Source organism: Cornus florida, unplaced genomic scaffold, assembly GCF_030987335.1.
Source record: "Cornus florida cultivar Cherokee Brave unplaced genomic scaffold, ASM3098733v1 CherokeeBrave_3.0.0_Hap2_Chr01, whole genome shotgun sequence".
NCBI classification, from domain to species: domain Eukaryota; kingdom Viridiplantae; phylum Streptophyta; class Magnoliopsida; order Cornales; family Cornaceae; genus Cornus; species Cornus florida.
In genome coordinates, this window is record NW_026775571.1 from 40,362,185 (window position 1) to 40,381,078 (window position 18,894).

Sequence of the window (18,894 nt, forward strand, 5' to 3'; positions counted from 1 at the left end):
GGGACGAGCTGAGTGAAGCTTGTAAAATTTAATTTTCTTATTAAAGGTGTGACGAGCTGAGTGAAGCTCGTAAAATTTATTCCCTTGCTAAAGGGATGGGCTAACTGAAACCCATAAAGTTTACAACTAGTATATTAGATTTTCAAAAGAAAAATCTAGTTTTACATCACTAAGAGTCATTAATCATAGGTTTGAATCCATGCCCTTCCAAAACAGAACCTTGATTTGATATCTGTATTAATCATAGGTTTGAATCCATGCCCTTCTAAAACAGAACCTTGATTTGATATCTGTGTTAATTCCACCATTGGGAATAGTACCTAAGGAAAGATTATTCGAGGGAACATTACCTAAGGGAAAAGTACCCAAGGGAATAATAGCCAAGGAAACATTACCCAAAGGAAGAGTATCCAAGGAAACATTACCTAAAGGAAGATTACCCAAGGAAACATTACCCAAGGGAAGAGTACCTAAGGGAATATTACCCAAGGGAAGAGTATCTAAGGGAATATTATCCAGGGCAAAAATAAAAATAAAAATTAAAAAATTACTATTCAAGTGAACAGTACCCGCGGGCACTTTTCCTGTGGGAGCAGTGCCCAGGGCAAAAAAACTACTGTTCAAGTGAACAATACCTGCAGGCACTATTCTCAAGGGAACAGTGTCCACGGCAAAAAAAAAAAAAAAAATTCACATTCCCAAAGCTAGACGAGCAAGCTTGGGAATAGGGAGCAACTGATAGGGAAAAATAAACCTAACCTACCTTGACTTAACGATAGAGGCAACTAAGTGTTGACCAGCCGCCAGACCTCTTCAAGTTTTGAACGATGATATTTCCATTGGATAAGAATGATAATATTTCATTATCAAGAATAATGAAATATGACGTGGTTCAACATAGTAAGGATAACCTTGGCACAATTTGAGGAAGTCAAAGGAGTAAATCATATACCCGACAAATCTGGTAACAAACGGATCTCCTCTGATCTCGTACAAGCGGATGATAAGGGAGACCTCAACCATCAACATCGGCTGAACCAATTTGATTCCAATCGACAGCTATAAATAGAGCACTAAGTCGTTAAAGAAGGTACGAGAAAAACCTCCTAAACAGAATATACATAATTATTATGTGATATGATTACAAGTACTAATTAATTTGATCATCGGAGGGTCCTCGACTGGCACCCCACCGGTACCATTCGAGGTGACATCCCTTTGTTTTGCAGGTAAACATCGTCGTTCCGAGTTGTGAGTATTTTCGCATAAACAATACCCTTTCTTATTGAATTACATTTGATATATTTTTCTTGTTGAAATAAATTATGAAAAAAATTCATACTAATTTGATAAAATATTCTCCATTAGATTTGTATAAATTTGCCTTTAATTTTTAAAATTAATTATTTAAATAAAAATCTTAAATAGAAAATTTTGAAACAATTTAAGTAATTTCTTAATTTTCATGAATACATTGCATTAAAAAGAATATATTTTTTATTTACGTAATTTATTAATTTTTTAGAATATTGTTTGAAAAATAAGATATTTTGTTATACTAAATTTTTTAAAGTGAGTGTAATATGTTTTATTATAATAAGTTAATCATTTTAGAAAATGATAATCGCAAATCTATTTATTTTTTTTCATTTTTATAATCAATTAATACTAATTATAAAATTAAGGTAAATGGTATAATTAATATTTAAATAAGAGAAAATATAATAAAAAATAATTTAATAAGAAATGACAAATTTAAAAAGAAAGAGTGAAATAGTTTTTGTGATGAATTTGTCATTAATTATAATAAATTAATAATTTAGGGGGCAATCTTTAATTTAGGAAGTTAGTTGTAAAAAGTCAATAGTTCAGGTTTTTTTTTCCACTTTACCCTATTATTTGATTGTATACTCCCCCCTCTCTCTCTCTCTCTCTCTCTCTCTCTATGTATCACTGTTTTTGTACTCTTATGATTTTCTGGTTCCTCTTTCTCTCTCTCCTCCGTTTTTAAAACCTGAATGAGGAAGGGGAGAGGGTTGCAGAGGTAATTATATAACTTCAGCTTAACTTGAGAAAAAAAATGTAAAAATAAACTTTGAAAGCCCATTAAAACGTGGTCGTATCCTTACCAATTACGTAGTAGTTAAGACTTTGACTCCACAGGCAATAACGACGGCGTACGGTTTCCGGTGAAAATTAAATATTCAAAAGAGATATCAAATACATATGCATATGAATTTGAATATATATAAACAAAAAATACATACATATATACATATGTGTATATATATAAAAGAAATACCTGGGAGATGGTTGGGTTGGAGAAGAGGAGGGAGGTGTAATTGGGGAAGGGGCGCGAGAAAAGTGGTCAAATGGGTTTTATGCCATAGGAAGAACTCTTGGACCTGAGTCCTTGTCAAATCACATCATTTATATTTAACAGCATAAATGTGTGTGTATGTGTGTGTTACATATACATAAATTGATTGTATACTCTCTCTCTTTCTCTTCTATGATCACTATTTTTGTGCTTTTGTGATTTTTTGGTTCCTCTTTCTCTTTCTCCCTCCGTTTTTAGAACCTAAATGAGGAAGGGGAAAGGGTTGTAGAGGTAATTATATAACTTCAACTTAACTTAGTAGTTAAGACTCTGACTCCACAAGCAATAACGACGGCGTATAGTTTTTGGCGAAAATTAAAGGTTCAAAAGAGAGATCAAATACATATGCATATGAATTTGAAGATATATAAACATAAAATACATACATATATACATATGTATACATGTAAAAGAAATCCCTGGGAGATGGTTGGATTGGAGAAGCGGAGAGAGGTGTAGTTGAGGAAAGGGTGCGAGAGAAATGTCAAATGGGTTTTGTGCCATAGGAAGAACTCTTGGACTCGAGTTCTTCTCAAATCCCTATATCAACATCATTTATATTTAACAGCATAAATGTGTGTGTATGTGTGTGTTACAAATATATAAATTGATTTTATACTTTCTCTTTTTCTCTCTCTATGATCACTGCTTTTGTGCTCTAGTGATTTTCTGGTTCCTCTTTCTCTCTCTCCTCCATTTCTAAAACCTAAACGAGGATGGGAGAGGGTTGCAGAGGTAATTATATAAGTTCAGCCTAACTTGATAAAAAGGTAAAAATAAACTTCGAAAACCCATTAAAACGTGGTCGTATCCTTAGGCCTGTTTGGAAGTCCAAATCTGATATTGTTTTGATATTTTGGTTTTGTATTTCGGGCCAATAGCACGCTTAGAGTGAGCTGATGTGATATTAAATAATGTCAAAACATTACTAGATTTGTGCCAAAACCCATATCACCAATTTGGTGATATTGGGTGTTTTGGCTACTGTAGTGGAGATATTAGCCCAAACTGATATCAATTATCAAAATACTGTAGCGGCCATAATAGGTATATAATATCGCAAATCAGAAAACTTTCATTTTTCAGCCTCATTTTCTCTCTCTTCGCGCAGCTCCTTGGAGGCGATTTCATGGGCCAAATACAGTGTAGCTAAACCAAAGTCACACAATTTCTCCTTTTATCCTTCACAAACCTTAACTCCATACACAACCTCCTCCACCACCGATCTGGCAGATCTGATGAGCTCCTCCACTAGCAAGAACAACCAGTTCTTTTACTTTCCCTAAAGCCGATCTCCTCCACCGCCCACATCCACCAGCAAGAAGAACCTGCTCATCATTTTTCTCTCACAACCAGGTAATATTCACCTATCTTCATCATTTTTAAGCTAGGGTTTGTTAACAATTTTTTTTTCAAGGTCAAATCTTTTCAATTTTAGTTGAATCTTGAGGGTTTAATTTGTAGGTCAAATCTTTCACTTTACAGAAGCACTTAATTGTTTTGCTGATGATTCCTTAATTTGTTTATTCCGTTCTTCAATTGTTTTGCTTGTTCTACAGATTTTGTACTAGTTTCTTCTCGAGGGTTGAATTTGTTTACAGCAGAACACTTTTTAGGTGGCCAAAATTGGAAAATTTATAAATTTTTAAGCGAAGGTTTGTTGAATTTGTTTATAGCAGAACACTTTAAGTGTATTAATTGTGAGGAAATTTATAAATAGGCTAGGGAAGAGACCAAAGGGTTGAAGCAACTTCCTATCCAATTGAAGCAGAATTCCTAAATTTAGGTGTCAACAACAATTTGTAGCAATCTGAGTAATTGTTTTCATGCAAAGACTTCTGTAGCAAAAAGGAGACCATTTTGCAATGAAATTATATATGTTGCAAATTGTAAATTATATATTTCAAATTACTTTGGCGCTCTAAAATTTCTTCTCAGGAATTTTTTTTTAGCTTAACATAGCATATATATGCTTGATTTAAAAAATTATACATTTCTTTTTTATTTTGTATCAAATGTGGTTTATTGAATACACTTTGACAAAGCTTTATTTATTTTTTTGAAAGGTATTTGACAAAGCTTATGTGTATTCATATATACATTCGTTTGTGGGTTGAGCTGGTTTGACAAAATTTCTCACTACCTTTCACCTACCGGACCTTGTTTGGTCACTAAAAAATTAAATACACTGTGTGTAGTAGTATTGAATTATCACTTTAAAATTAGAATTCGATAAACAATTTACTAAAGTGTGAAATTTACTTAATAATAATTGATGGACATGAACAATGACAATGTTTTTTTTTACTTTCTTCTTTTTTTCCCCCTTTGTTTTGAAATTATTGAATGGGTTAGCAGTTTAGTCACTGCCACTCTCTTTACTTTCTAATGCAAATTCTTGTTTAGCCTCTTGTGTTTTTTCTATGTGGTTTAATTTTTGTGTGTGTTTGTGTTTGTGTTTGCGTTTGTGTTGTGTCTATATATATATATATATATATATTTATGTTTGATGTTGTTAACTCTAATTAAGGCTTGAAGAAGCTTCTCCTATTGTTGAAATATTTGTGTAGCATATTGTGCGTTTTCTTTTGAAATGGGAAATTGATGTAGTAGCTGAGGAGTGAGGATTGATGTGTGTGTGTTTTGTCAGAATCTGAAGTAGCAGTGATGGATCAATAGAAGCTTGGTAGAGTAAGAATGCGCAAACAGGAGGATTGAGGAATATAGATGGAGCAGTAGCAGCAGCATAACATACACATGGATCATCCCAAACAGGAGGATTGAGGGTTACCATTATTATGTATATCTCTTGTTAGTATGTAGTGTCACTATTAATTCTTGCAATTGGCTTGTTATTACCTCTATATTGAAAAATTAGGTTGTAGTCCTAGCAGTGATTCTGCAGATAATTCATGTTTTTCTTGCATCCCAGTTGGAACTTATTTAATCTTTAGTTTAATCTTCAGTTTTAAAACTCAAAACATTGATTAGAAGATATTGTTTTTACAGAGAGCGGAGGAAATTCACTAGTCTCATTGTAATAGCAATTTGGTCTTTGGCGAATAATGACCACTACAAATGCAAACCACAATTTTTATTCATACACTTGGAAGGAATGTAATGTAATCCAAAAGTAAAAGATAAATGGAGAGTAAAGATCTCCTCTCATTGAAAGATTATTACAAAATTAGAATTGTAATTTGGTTGCCACTAATCATATTTGTGCCTCGTAAAGATCCCACATGATCTTATTTATACATGTAAATTTATTAATAATTTTTTTTTTCAACTCTTAATGGAGAATATATATATATATTTTTAAATTTTAACAAATTATCTCAAATCATAAAAAAAAGGACTATTACATATAAATTTATAATTGTATTAATATATATTTAATTATTCAAAATAAAAATAAAATAGTTTTTACCAAACAGGTATCCTATTATTGATTTAGAATTCGCATGACATTGCCAAATGCGTTTTCATATTTTTGTTTTCGAATTATCAAAAACAAAACAGTCGTTACCAAACATGGTTACGATTTCTACTAAAAACATACCAATACTAAAATGATTGTTTTCATATCATATCAAACCATAACGCCTATTTGATATTGCGATCCGAATGAGCCCTTACCAATTCTGTAATAGTAAAGACTGACTCCACAGGCAAAAACGACGGCGTATGGTTTTTGGTGCTTCAAATAATAATACAAATAAAGTAATACGGAATAATCAAAATTGCTTATCAAAACAAACAAATATGTATATGTGTGTGTGCTATATATATATATTTATATATATATAGAAAAAAAAAGAAAAAAAGAAAAGAAAGGGTAAAGTGAATCAAAAAAAAAAAAAAACTGAATTAGAAATTTTTTTATCATGTATTTTTAAATAACTTCCTCAAAACTTCAAAAAAAAAAAAAAGAGAGAGAGAAAGAATTCACTAAACTATACAAAATTTGCAAATAACCTATACTCCATATTCAACTTAATGTAATTAGATAATAAAAAATTAAACTATACAAAAAGAAATATATGCCTTACACCAGCGTTTCGTAAGAAAACGCTGTTAATTCACCAGCGTCTTGTAAAAAAACGCTGGTATAAATGAACGCGCGTAAGTTGGTAACTGCGAAATTTAGTGTATTTTTTAATCGCGGGAAAATTTGGCGCTAATAAATTTTACTTTACCAATTTCCCTCGTCATCCGTCTACTCTGTGCCCTAGCCTAGCTGTGTGTTCATCCGTCTCCCCTCTGCTCGATCTCGATCTCTCACTGCTCGATCTCCATTTCTCAGCTGAAGCCCTTGATTGATGTTTGCTAACCCCGTGTCTCTTTCGGCATTATCTCATCTGAGATTACAAAGTTGAAGCCCTAGGTTTCTCTTCAGGCTGTCTCTCCTTTGTCTCGATCTCTAACCAGCTGCTCGATCTCCAAGAGCTGTTAATTTATGTCATTTCGAGATCTTACTCACTAGATTTTCCTCCCAAAGCGTTCTCGCTAAAGCTGAGTCTCAGGTACCTCTTTGTTTCATTTTAATTTCTTTGTGGTTTTGTTGTTTTATTTCTCACTGATCATTCATTTTACGCAATTCTAGGGTTAGTCGTGCTTGTTTTTGATTCAGCAGCCCCCATGGAATGATGGGTCTGCTTTAGTTTTACACAAGGATGGGTCTGTTTTAGTTTTACAAAATTCAATTTGTTGGATTCTCGACGATTGAATTTTATTGTGGTTCATCAAATTAGGGTTTATAAAATTTAATATGATAATATAATATATAATATGATTAGTATATAATATGATTTTTCAAGATTATTTCCATTTCCCAGCTGAAGACCTTGATTGATCAGGCCGTTTCTCAGCTGCAAGGCTAACCCGTCTCTCTTTGGGTATTTCATCTGAGATTACAAAGTTGAAGCCCTAGGTTTCTCTTCAAGCAATCTCGCCTTTGCTCGATCTCCATAACTCTCAGGTAACTTTTTTGCTTGTGATGGTTGGGGAAATTTCTGCCCTTTCACTCTCTATATGTATATATTAAAAATTATTATGGTTCGATTTCATGGAAATACATATAAAGTCTTTTGTATGAAAAGTTTTTCCTGGAAATCAATTATCGTATTTAAAAAAATAGTCATGGGCAATAAATGGATCGAGCATTGTAAGTTGAGTTCCTCTTGGTACTTGTTTATTTTTTGTACATGGGCTCTGCTATATGCAGAGATTTGTTGTTGTGTTTCTTTGTGTGCTCTGCTATAACCTGAGTTATTATTCAATTGCCTGTGGCTCCCATAGCTTGAATATCTCTGTCTGTAGGTTTAGCGGTTGAAGTCGGATTGCCAACTGGCGGTTTACAAATGCATGCAGAAGTTAATCCACAGATATTGAATAATAACTCAGGTTTACTTTCAAAAAAGGAAAACACTTTCATATACCTATAAACACATGATGCATGGTTGAATACTGGTGAGGCGCTCCCATAGAAGCAATCATGCATACATGGATATTACCATGCATGCATAAACACATGCATGCCCATACACTGAGATGTACATACATTTATTTGAGTCATAAGTTATGAAGATCATTCTTGGTTTTCCGGTGTGAATTGATCGTTTTATTATGGTTCATAGTTACTTTAGAGAAGTTTTATTAGTCAAAGTCTTTAAATTTTTATATTTCAAATCTATATTTGGAGTCATAGTCCTAAATGCTGTATGAAATTTCTAGCAAATTTACACATACTTAGATTGTCTTTTAATTTCAGTAAAGATCAGTTTATTGAATTTTCAGAAGCTATTTTAGTTCTTCTAACCTTAGTTGTGATGCCTAACTTATTTATTTTGTTATCATTATTATTTTTTTTGTTAAAGTTTCTGCACTTTTTTTTAGCCCTTGCAAGAGATAATCAGACTTGTTTACCCTTAAGATCCTATCTTACAAGTCCTAACCCTTCCATATTCAATTATTCAACTGCTGTGCACAAAAAAGCTAATATTTTCTTGTGGGTTACTATTCTCAGTCCTTTAACTCTCCCTTTTTCATCCCCAAACTCTTTTGTACCAGCTCAAAATCAATGTTAACCCTTTTTCTTATCTTTAGGCCCTCAAAATCATACTTAAATTCCACAATCTGTCCAGAATTTCCTGCAACCTTCGTCTCTGGAACCAAGTGATTTTCAACGGCTCTTCATGAAAACTTCCTATTTTTCAACAAACTAAAACCATAAATATATAAGATTTCCACGAATTAAGCCCACAATAAAATCAATTATTCGGGGTTCTATTACTACTTTTACAGTGCTGTTCTATATCACCTTTGCTGTCATAGTTTGTAGGATAGTATTCTCTACACTCTACAACAAAACTATTTGGTAGAAGCAAATCTTAGTCTTGCATAGAAATATATAAATGTTAATTAATTTAACTCCTCACCATTTTTGGAGGGATGAAGTTTCGTAGATGTGACATGAAAATGTGATTATGAATATTCTTTTTTTCGGAAATTGAAGCAAGGGGATTTTGAATATTTTGTATATAACCTTATAGTCTTATTGCAACAATTATTTACTAATGTTGTTAATCTATTACTGTACTCTTTCCTCGTATGTTTCTACGCTTGATACAGCATAAGACTATTGATAGTGTCCTTGCGCGTGGTGAGAAGCTAGACAGTTTAATTGGGAAGAGTTCAGATCTCAGTGCTGCTTCACAGCTACATACTTGTAATTTGTGCATACTTGCACTAGCACAACATCTGTTTGTTCAAACTTCTGTTCACCATGGAGCATTTACATAGCATATGTCTTTTTGGTTTACTTATATTCTCTATTAATGATCACAATGTGTCCGTGTTGAACCTCATTGAAGTTTATAATATACTGCATCCATGTCAACTGTTAGTTGTAAGATTATCAACGCAACTGATCAGTGTGTGGGGTTGCATCGTTATTGTGCTTTTTTTTTTTTTTACTTGTTTCAAAGTGCCTCTATTCTTGCAATTTGGGTCATGGCTTCGATCTATAACTGAATGAATGCTTGCCTGCATCAGAGGTTCCAATTATTGGGATATAAGCTTTTTTTAATTACTATTAGTAGTACAAGAAAAAATCATTGATTTCACTTGGTGGAACACTGGATGCATAACATTTTTAATCTAGTTTATGATATGACAGGGTTTTCTGCAAGAGGTTATCGTTGGTCTAAAATTTTGGATTTGGAGTTGCTTATTGGTCTTCTTTGAGCACTAATTAAAATGAAATCAAATCGTTAAAAAAAGGTATTTAAAAAGAATAAAAAAGTAACAGCAAAATTAATCATGACTACTCCATAAAAACAAATTCCTCAACAAAATGTAGCCAGGGTTCCTAAGAATGATCAAGTCCCTTATTACATCACAAATTGAAAGTTCTGTTTTCTGGATAAATTGTAAAATATATGATATTTTGTAGAGTTTTCAATGATATTTATATGAATTCTCACTTTTTTGTTTGCTTCTCCAGGAAGGATAAATAATAAGCTGACAATGAAACGAACGGTTAGTGAAATGGAAAAAGTGAGTGAAGAAAATACCGAAGCTTCAACTTCAAAATCATCCCAACCACCAGCGAAGAAGAGACGGGGCCCAACACGATGCAAGAATGTCGTAAACGCGACAACCTTAATACCATTAAGGTACATATATATAGAGATCATCTTATATAGTTTACATAATTAGACTATATTCAATATGAAGGAGAAAAAAGGAATTGCATCTTTATTTTTGTACTAAACATCTACAATTGTTAATTTTTGTTTAGGGTTAATAAATATGGACAGCCGATCGGTCCTGGAAGTGGTACGTATACTAATTATTTGGGAACACTTGCCCGGAGTGCTAGATTAGCTCCTTTGTGCTACAAAACTTGGTGGGAGATGTCTAAACGGTTTAAAGAGGATATGTGGAACATTGTAAAGGTAAAACCCTTCAATAACATTAAAATAATTTTGATGGAAAAAGTGGATTAACATGTAGCAATTATCACATTTTCAGGGAAAGTATGATGTGGGAATCATATCAAAACAATGGACATTATCCGCCATCGGAACAAAATGGATAGGGTACAAGTGTGAATTAAAAAGCGAATACTACTCGGTTCGGGATACAGATGCAGAAAGATTGGCAAACCCACCTCCTGATGTTGAGAAGGAGCATTGGGAATTTTTGGTTAGGCATTGGGCCTATGGTAAAGGTAATCCTCCATCTACCAATTTTGTTTAAAGTCAATGAGTTGAATTTATAGTTTACCTGCTTTCAGTCATTATTTTATGTGGAATGTTCTTTACTCAAAGAATGTTACCTTTTCTCACTTTTTGTAGGAGGTTAGCGAAAAAAACAAAGAACGTCGTGGGAAGCAGATAATGCTGCATACTACAAGGACAAAAAACTTTGCACGTGTTTCTGCCGAGGTTAGTTGAAGTTTTGGCAATATAAATTATTTCAATTCTTATATCGTTGAATGATTATAAATGTTAGTGGTAAATAATATATGTCACAATGTCTGTGTTTCTTTTATAGATTGAGGAAGGTATTCAGCTTTCTCGTGCAGATTTATTCCTTTGCACACATATAAATAAGGATGGCAATGCTACTGATGCTGCTGCGTCAGAGATGATTGTAAGTTTTCGTGCTTCCAATTTGCAAAAAGGGGGTCACGTGCCTTGAAGTGACCAATTTTTAAATTCTTTGTTGTGTATTAGGGGGTCACATGCCTTGAAGTGACCAATTTTTAAATCATCAGCCAGTGTGGGGGTATTTTAATTTCATTGTTTATCATCGGCCCGTGTGGAGGCAATTTACTTTCTTGTATTTGTTGAAAAGCATGGGAGCATGAGATCATTGTATGTGGAGACTTCTTGTTGATTGATTTGTGTTGTGGAGTAGAAGTATTTGCTATTTGTTGTTTGTTGTTTGTGTTCATTTGCATTGTGCATGCATGGTCGTCTAATGACTAAGAATTAATTAATTTCGTAAACTAAGAGCAATGCCCTCATGGTTGTAACTTGCATAAGTTTGTTAGGAACAACTTTTCCTAATCTTTCTATGCCGACTGGTCTTCCCTCCTTGTCAATGCCATGATAACTTGCATAAGTTTGTTAGGAACAACTTTTCCTAATCTTTCTATGTAGACTGGTCTTCCTTCCTTGTCAATGCCATGATAACTGTTTAATACCGTGGTATTCAATGACCAAAGTAGAGCTCAATATTGCTATTATTCAGTTTACGAAGCTTTGTTCTATTAGTGTTCTTCTGAAATTTAATTTATTTCTAAACAACTAGGATTAGGAATCCAGAATCTCAGGTCATTAGATGACATGAACAGATTTTTTTTGGTCCCAACTTCTATTAAGCTAAAAGGTTGTTTTTGAAAATTTAAACTAACTTGAATAATGTCTCTGCAATTTATGAATCGCCGGAGCATTCTAAAACAGATGATTACTTTTTTATTTTATTTAGAAAATATTGTAATTCTATTTCTTCTACGGCAGAATAGATATTATAATAAAAAAAATAGGATTCCAGAAAATATGATTTAAAATTAAATAAATAATTACTCCAAGAAAATGATTATTCAAAAGGATAGATGAAAATATGATTTCTAACTTGACGAAATTGAGGGATATGAACATGAAGAATATTTCTACTAGAAAATTATAACTATATAAAAAAAATGATTAACGAGAAGATACAGATTTCTTTTAGAGAAATCAGCCTTAAAGATTATTTGTTTAAAAGGAATACATGTTTTAGAAATGCATCACTTTTAGAAAATACTAATGTAATTCAAAGATCAATAATTATTTCCAAAAATATAATTTTAGAAATTCCTTGCAAAATAATGAGGTTTCGGAAAATATGATTTCTTATAATATCATTTGTGATCTTTTGTTTAGGTAGTATGATTCTAAAGAATAAGAAACCTGATTGTTTAATTGCTTGATTCCAAATTCTTTTTTTGAAAGAAATGATGACCTTTAAAAAAAGGCATTAGTTTTTGGAAAATAATAATAATCTAACTGTTTAGTAAATATAATCTTATTTCATTTATAGAAAGTATGGTTCATGAGTAAACTAAAAGATCTGTAGTTTTTATTTTTTTATTTTTTTTATTTAGAAATATTTTACTACGATTTCACAACCAATATATATATATATATATATATATATATATAATTTCTTAGTTAAAAATATGGCTCTAAAGAATACAATAAAATGTAAAAATAAGTAGAGTCACAATTTAAGCAAAATAATTAAGACTTATAACTGGCTCACATAGCAATTAAAATGCCATGAAACTGCGACACCCGAGTAAATGTATCCGTATGCTAGGAAGGAAGGAGGAACGATGAAGGAAAGATAGGGGGGAAGGAATTTTTATGCACTCCCTAAAAAAAAATAATGATTATATACAGAGTACACAAAAAATCTGAATGTAATTGTATATAGAATGTATATAATAATAAAAAATCTGCCATATATGGTGTTGATATACCAAGTTTATGTCATCAGAAGGTATTTCTGTCTCAAAAATAAATGCCTGATTTTATGCAAATACCTTAGAGCCCTATAACTGCAGAGGCCCAATTCATCTAATTCTTGTTTGTTCTATGAAACCATTGGTAGCTTCCAGAGCCTTATATTTCTGGAATTGCTCCAGTGGAGTGCTGTTGCAGTCTGCTAGTCTTGGTACCTCATTTATGTGACAATTGTAGTCAAATTTGTCACAATGGAATTGTTATCTCTATGATAATAGATGAGGATTTAAAATTTCTGGTCCTTTTGGATTGTAGGCTGTTAACTATTATATATATATATATATGGCAAGAAACACACCTTTACTCACACTTTTTTGCCTACACTTTGGATTGGGTTAGATGTCCGTTGGTAACTTTTAACATTGTTAGACGTGACTATAATGTTTACTCCTTCCTATCATAGTAGTTACTATTTATTTTTGTTTTTAGAATTTTTTAGGGAGACATGCAATTAATGCATTATCTCCTTTTAAAATTGTCAAGTCGTTTATTTTGTTTTCTTTTTTTGCAGGAAAGCATAAAAGGTCTTCAAAAAAGTTATTCTGACTCGTCTATTGGCAGTTCCGAAGATTTGTTCTCCGTTATGAGGGGATAAGAGAGAATTGTTCGTGTGCGGATGCTTGGCTTGGGGCCTACACCAAGCGATGTTTGGGGGCCCTCTCCTAGTAAAGCTAACCTGAATAATAATGCCAAAACATCTGATGAGGAGACACGTGCTGCACGTGTAGAGTTGCAGGATACCATTTCAAAAATGCAAGCTGACTATGACGACAAGTTGGAAAATTTACGAGCCAACTATGATGACAAATTGAAAAATTTACAACAACAGGTGGCTATGCTAATGCATATGCAACAACAAAATTAAAGTAGACAGGTATATTTATTTTTAGTTTTACTCTTTACTGAATATACGTTTACTTATGCCAAGATTTCATGTATTTTGTTTTGTTATTTTGAAGGGTTATGATTCTTTAAATGTTCCTGGAGTATCTCCAAATTCATTTTCTAGTCATGATTCCAATTCAGTTAAGGTTATGAACTTTAATTTCTCTTATATGTTAAAATTTTCATTTATTATAATGTGCGCTTAATGAATTTATAAAAAATGTAGGGTAATTCAAATCAAATGGGCAAGAAGAGTTGTTGAAGTTGAAGCTGAAGATGGTGTTGTGATTGTGCTTTTTGAATTTCCTTCGCCTTGGATGGGTTCTTTTTGAAAAATTTCTACATTTGTCAAAAAAATTTAATTCTTTTTGTGTGACATTAATAGCTTTATTTAGACAATTTGGATGGTATATTTTCATATTGGTAGGTTAACATGTGGTTGTATTAGTAGTGATTGACATTTATCAGCTTTATCTATTAGTAGACAATTTCGATGGTATTTTCCATCTTGGCAGCAGGTTAACCATATTATGTAAAAACAATTTGGATGGTATTTTTATATTGCCAACTTGTGTTATATTGGATGACATTTAGCAGCTTTAACTTGGTGAAGATATTTTTTCAACAAAGCGCTGTGGTAAAGACCACATACCACCCTTTACCGGCGTTCCTCAAGGAGCATTTACCAGTGCTCTCGGTAAAGGGTATTTATCGGTGCTTTTTTAAGAAGCGCCGGTAGAAGGTCTTTACCAGCGCTTTTTTAAGAAGCGTCGGTAAAGGCCTACTGACACTGGATTCACCAGCGGTCTTCTATGAACGCTGGTAAAACATTAGTAATTGAATCATCATTTTTTTTTTTTTTGACTTGCACCAATGTTTTTGAGTGCTGGTGAAGAGTATAATTGTTGTAATATAAGTTACAAAAAATTGCAGATAGTCCTTTCTCTATTGAGTATTCAAATTTGAATATAAGAAGGGTAGCAATATAAAATTAAAGAATAGGGTATGCTGCACCCTATTCTTATAAAATTAAAATGTAAAAATAACCCCTAACATTATTTTGAAGACAAACCAAACCTATTAGGGCCCGTTTGGCATGCGTTTTACTTTAGGCGTTTTGTTTTTGGCTAAAACAGAAATAACGTTTTTACTATCAGAGTGTTTTGGCAAAAATCGGAAGCACGTTTGGAAACGATGTTTTGCTGTAGAAATGTCGGAAACAAAAATATGCAAAACACGTTTGGTAAGTCATGCGTTTCAAGAATTTTAAAAACAAAACATGTTTGGTAACTCCAACTGTTGTAAACAAAATAAAACAGAAATAAAAAATATGTTTGGTTATCATTGTTTTTAATTTATTTTTATAAATTTTAAATTTATTTATAAATTTATTTCTATATAAATAGTCTATATATTTTTAATAAATTTATTGAAATTTGAACACACAAACATATATATATATATATATATATATATATATATATATATATAACCAAAGTGTAATTACAGAAGCAACTGCTTTAGCGAAAATGTAGAATGTTAGTTCTAATAATTGAACCAATAATTTCAACCATTTTGCATGTTATCTTGATCTGAAACTACACTTCAAGTTATTTGAAATTTCTTGGTATAGTTTGTTCCTTTGGTGATGATTGTCCATAGGTTTGTATTTCATTCATTTTGCTCATTTTTCGCATTAGCGAAAGAAGAAAAAAAAAATACTACACAGCTCTAATAATAATTTTCGATTCTTGTAAGTCTGCACTGGTGGGAATTTAACTCCAAAATACAGATTCTTGCCTTCTCTTTTGTAAAAAAATGTAAACCCCCACCAAATTATATATATATTAATTTTTGCAATAACCTATTTACAAGTTATTTGCAATAACCTACTTCAAATTTATTATCATTATACCTGTATAGTCTAATTCAATATTAAAAATAAATAATCTCTAGTCACATTTTACTATACTACATGAGAGTCAATATTTGTAAAAAATTTTGCAATAACCTATTTACAAGTTCTTTGCAATAACCTGCTTTAATTTTATTATCATTATACCTGTATAGTCCAACTCATTATTAAAAATAAATAATCTCTAGTCACATTTTATTATACTACATGAGAGTCAACATTTGTAAAAAAAATTTGCAATAACCTATTTACAAGTTCTTTGCAATAACCTGCTTCAATTTTATTATCCTGATACCTGTATAGTCCAACACAACATTAAAATAAAAACAAACTCAATCGAAAGCATAATTGAAATAGAGTGTATAACATTTACAAGTCCTGAAATATTCAACCAACAAATTAAACACGTTTAAGTTGTACATAAAATGTTTGGAACAAAGCATTAACAATACGTAGTTGTCACTAAAAATTAATAAGAAGTTCATAAAGTGGATAACAATGGCAACGACACATCATCTTCATAACAGCACATGTGGCCTTCAAGAGAGCATCAACACACTTCATAACTGCAATAATAGCATTTAAGTTGAATTATATATCTGCAAAAAATATTTATATTACATATATATATTGCAAGCTCACAATAGTAACAAATATATTACATATAAAAGAAAAAATATACCATCACCTTCAGAAGGATCAAGAGTGCTGAAGAGAATTCCAAATCTGATCAGCAATAGTATTACGCAATTGATCCATTTCTCGAAGCTGAGCCGAAGGCACATGCTCAACAATCTCATCATCTTCACCATCACTTTAAGGAGGATCATTAGCATCAAATATGTCATCAGGCTGAAGCTGATTTTTGATAAAATTATGTAATGTGCAACAAACCATTACAATCAATACTTGTGTTGAAAACTTATAAGGAGGCATTGCCCTCAAAATAGCGAATCTCATCTTCAATAACCCAAAGCATCGCTCAATTATATTTCTCAAAGATGAATGTCTATGATTGAACACTTCCTCCCGACCACGAGGTTGTCTAGTCCTACGGTATTCTTGAAAGTGGTAAGTATGACCTCGAAATGGGGCCAAATAACCAGGCTTATTGGCATACCCTGAGTCCACCAAATAATACTTACCTGCCATGTTTAGAATACATAAAGATATATACAGTATGATAAACTAACCATATATTAAGTGAATTTATAAAAAAATATTACCTGCTGGTGGAGTTGGAAAGTTCATTGCCTCATTTTCAGTACACTCATTTAGGATTCTCGAATCATTAGCTGAGCCTTCCCACCCAGCTAGCACATATGTGAACCTCATGTCAAAGTCACATACAGCCATTACATTTTGTGTGGTATAACCCTTTCTACCACGAAATGGAAGTTGTGTACTTGCTGGCAGAGTTGCAGGAATGTGGGTTCCATCTATAGCTCCCACACAATGCCTGAAGTAAGGGTAAAACCTAGAAGACTCTCTAATCTTATTCGGAATCACAGAAAAATTAGGAGGGGTAATGATATGGGTGCCCAACTGACATACTGCATGCAACACAGCATGGAAGTGTCTAGAAATGGTTTCAGTGGAGTGTTGAAATCTCTCTGCTACAACACGATTCCTTTGATTATGAGATAAAGTGAGCAAAAAGATTGCCACTTGTTCATAAACAGTTAAAAATTTAGAATCCTTCAGCCCTATACCTTTCAGGGTACTACACAATATTCTAAAAACTTCAGGGTACATCCTAAAATTTTCATAACATCTTTCTCTATGGCCGTTTAAAATCTCCATAACATATGTTTCCCCTTGTAAAATAGAATCCCTACAACGCCTCTTTTGATAGAAGTTCTGCTCTTCTAAAAGAGCAGCAAATATTAAGACACTCTCATTATCCTCCTCATCGTCAGATAATTGAATTATTCTTCTTATATTGTTCCACACATCCATTACCCTATTTAAAGATTTAATACAAGCAAAGCATTTAAGTTAATAAGCAAATCAATTAAATAATAAACAAATCAATTAAATAATAAAACAAACATTTAAATAATGGTATTAAAGTATTTGAGTACTAACAGGCATCCAAGAAATAAAAGTATTTAAGTTATTATAGCCATCCAAATGTGAGATAATAAAAGTATTTAAGTTATTACAGCAATCCAGATGTGAGATAATAAAAATATTTAAGTTATTGCAGTAATCCAAATGTGAGATAATAAAAGTATTTAAGTTATTACAGTTATCCAGATGTGAGATAATAAAAATATTTAAGTTATTACAGTCATCCAAATGTGAGATAATAAAAGTATTTAAGTTATTACACTTATCCAAATGTGAGATAGTAATAAGTTAAATGATGACACAAAACACAATCATCCATAAAGAAAAACTCAAGCATTCAGTGCCCAACCAATTCTTACATCCTCAGGTGCCGAAAGAAAAAATTTCTGCCACTTCTCAGAATCATGTAATAACTTCGATACCTTAGCGAATTGGGCCATCTCAATTCCAGGTATTTTTTTGTAAAAGGAGCATGGAGGCGTCAAACATTTCATAATCTCTATCCTTTTTTGAGGGAGAGAGAACTTCATCATCTCCTTTCTCACATGAAGATACACGAGTAGAAGTAGAAGACGCTTTAGCTGCTTTCTCTATTGCATCTTCCATTCTCTCAGCTCTCCTCTCAGAATTCTCATTCATGTTTGACAAGAGTGCAGCTATACCAGGAGATAAAGCATCTCTTTTGGCTTTCTTACCTTTACGTAAAGGTGGGGGACTGACCTCACAACCCTCTTCCTCATCATCGTCATCATTGGGAGTGGGCAAAATGATTGTGGGTGGTGCTGTAGTGGATGGGTGGGCATGCATCCCTCTTGCATATGTGGCCCCAAATATAGTCGACATCTTGTCAAAATGCTTACATCCATACTTTTTATACTTATTTGCATTCGTAACAACTTACAAATTTTGTTACAATATTAACCACATAACCAATAATATACAAGATTTTATTATTTATTTATGACTAATAATTAAATTACTAACCTTGCACAACCTGTCCCATCTCTCTTCCTCAACTATAACCATGCCCGTCTCATGGTTATATCCCACGCCAGTCTCCG

General features: G+C 32.4%; 2 protein-coding genes across 14 annotated transcripts; one reads left to right on the plus strand and one right to left on the minus strand.

Annotated features, from left to right (window-relative positions):
- The first annotated feature begins 3,302 nt into the window (after positions 1-3,302).
- Positions 3,303-14,434, plus strand: LOC132295127 (uncharacterized). Of its 13 annotated transcripts, none has more exons than XM_059793268.1 (10): positions 3,303-3,736; positions 7,240-7,361; positions 7,703-7,786; positions 9,888-10,059; positions 10,185-10,341; positions 10,418-10,616; positions 10,744-10,833; positions 10,943-11,041; positions 13,472-13,834; positions 13,920-14,434. In XM_059793268.1, the coding sequence occupies exons 3-7, from the start codon at positions 7,744-7,746 to the stop codon at positions 10,749-10,751; spliced, it is 579 nt and encodes a 192-aa protein (XP_059649251.1). In that variant the 5' UTR covers positions 3,303-3,736; positions 7,240-7,361; positions 7,703-7,743; the 3' UTR covers positions 10,752-10,833; positions 10,943-11,041; positions 13,472-13,834; positions 13,920-14,434. The 13 variants fall into 13 exon arrangements, 6 of the variants coding, with proteins under 6 accessions (XP_059649251.1, XP_059649259.1, XP_059649228.1 ...); XM_059793276.1 differs by having other exon boundaries at positions 7,252-7,361; XR_009478339.1 differs by lacking the exons at positions 3,303-3,736; positions 7,703-7,786 and adding an exon at positions 6,560-6,906 and having other exon boundaries at positions 7,219-7,361; positions 13,920-13,991; positions 14,072-14,434.
- Positions 14,435-16,576: 2,142 nt separating this feature from the next.
- Positions 16,577-17,719, minus strand: LOC132271087 (protein ALP1-like). The gene is made up of 2 exons (XM_059772354.1): positions 16,987-17,719; positions 16,577-16,905 (listed from the first exon to the last, which is right to left on the minus strand). The coding sequence occupies exons 1-2, from the start codon at positions 17,717-17,719 to the stop codon at positions 16,577-16,579; spliced, it is 1,062 nt and encodes a 353-aa protein (XP_059628337.1).
- Between the last annotated feature and the right edge of the window lie 1,175 nt (positions 17,720-18,894).

What these genes read in the sequence shown, in the direction of transcription:
- LOC132271087 (XM_059772354.1), bottom strand. Translation starts at nt 17,719, where the DNA reads ATGGATGTGTGGAACAATATAAGAAGAATAATTCAATTATCTGACGAT. An exon ending in CTTTCCAACTCCACCAGCAG is followed by an intron (nt 16,906 to 16,986) that starts GTAATATTTTTT and finishes TAAACATGGCAG; the next exon opens with GTAAGTATTATTTGGTGGAC.
- LOC132295127 (XM_059793268.1), top strand. Translation starts at nt 7,744, where the DNA reads ATGCATGCAGAAGTTAATCCACAGATATTGAATAATAACTCAG. An exon ending in ACAACCTTAATACCATTAAG is followed by an intron (nt 10,060 to 10,184) that starts GTACATATATAT and finishes ATTTTTGTTTAG; the next exon opens with GGTTAATAAATATGGACAGC. An exon ending in ATATGTGGAACATTGTAAAG is followed by an intron (nt 10,342 to 10,417) that starts GTAAAACCCTTC and finishes TCACATTTTCAG; the next exon opens with GGAAAGTATGATGTGGGAAT.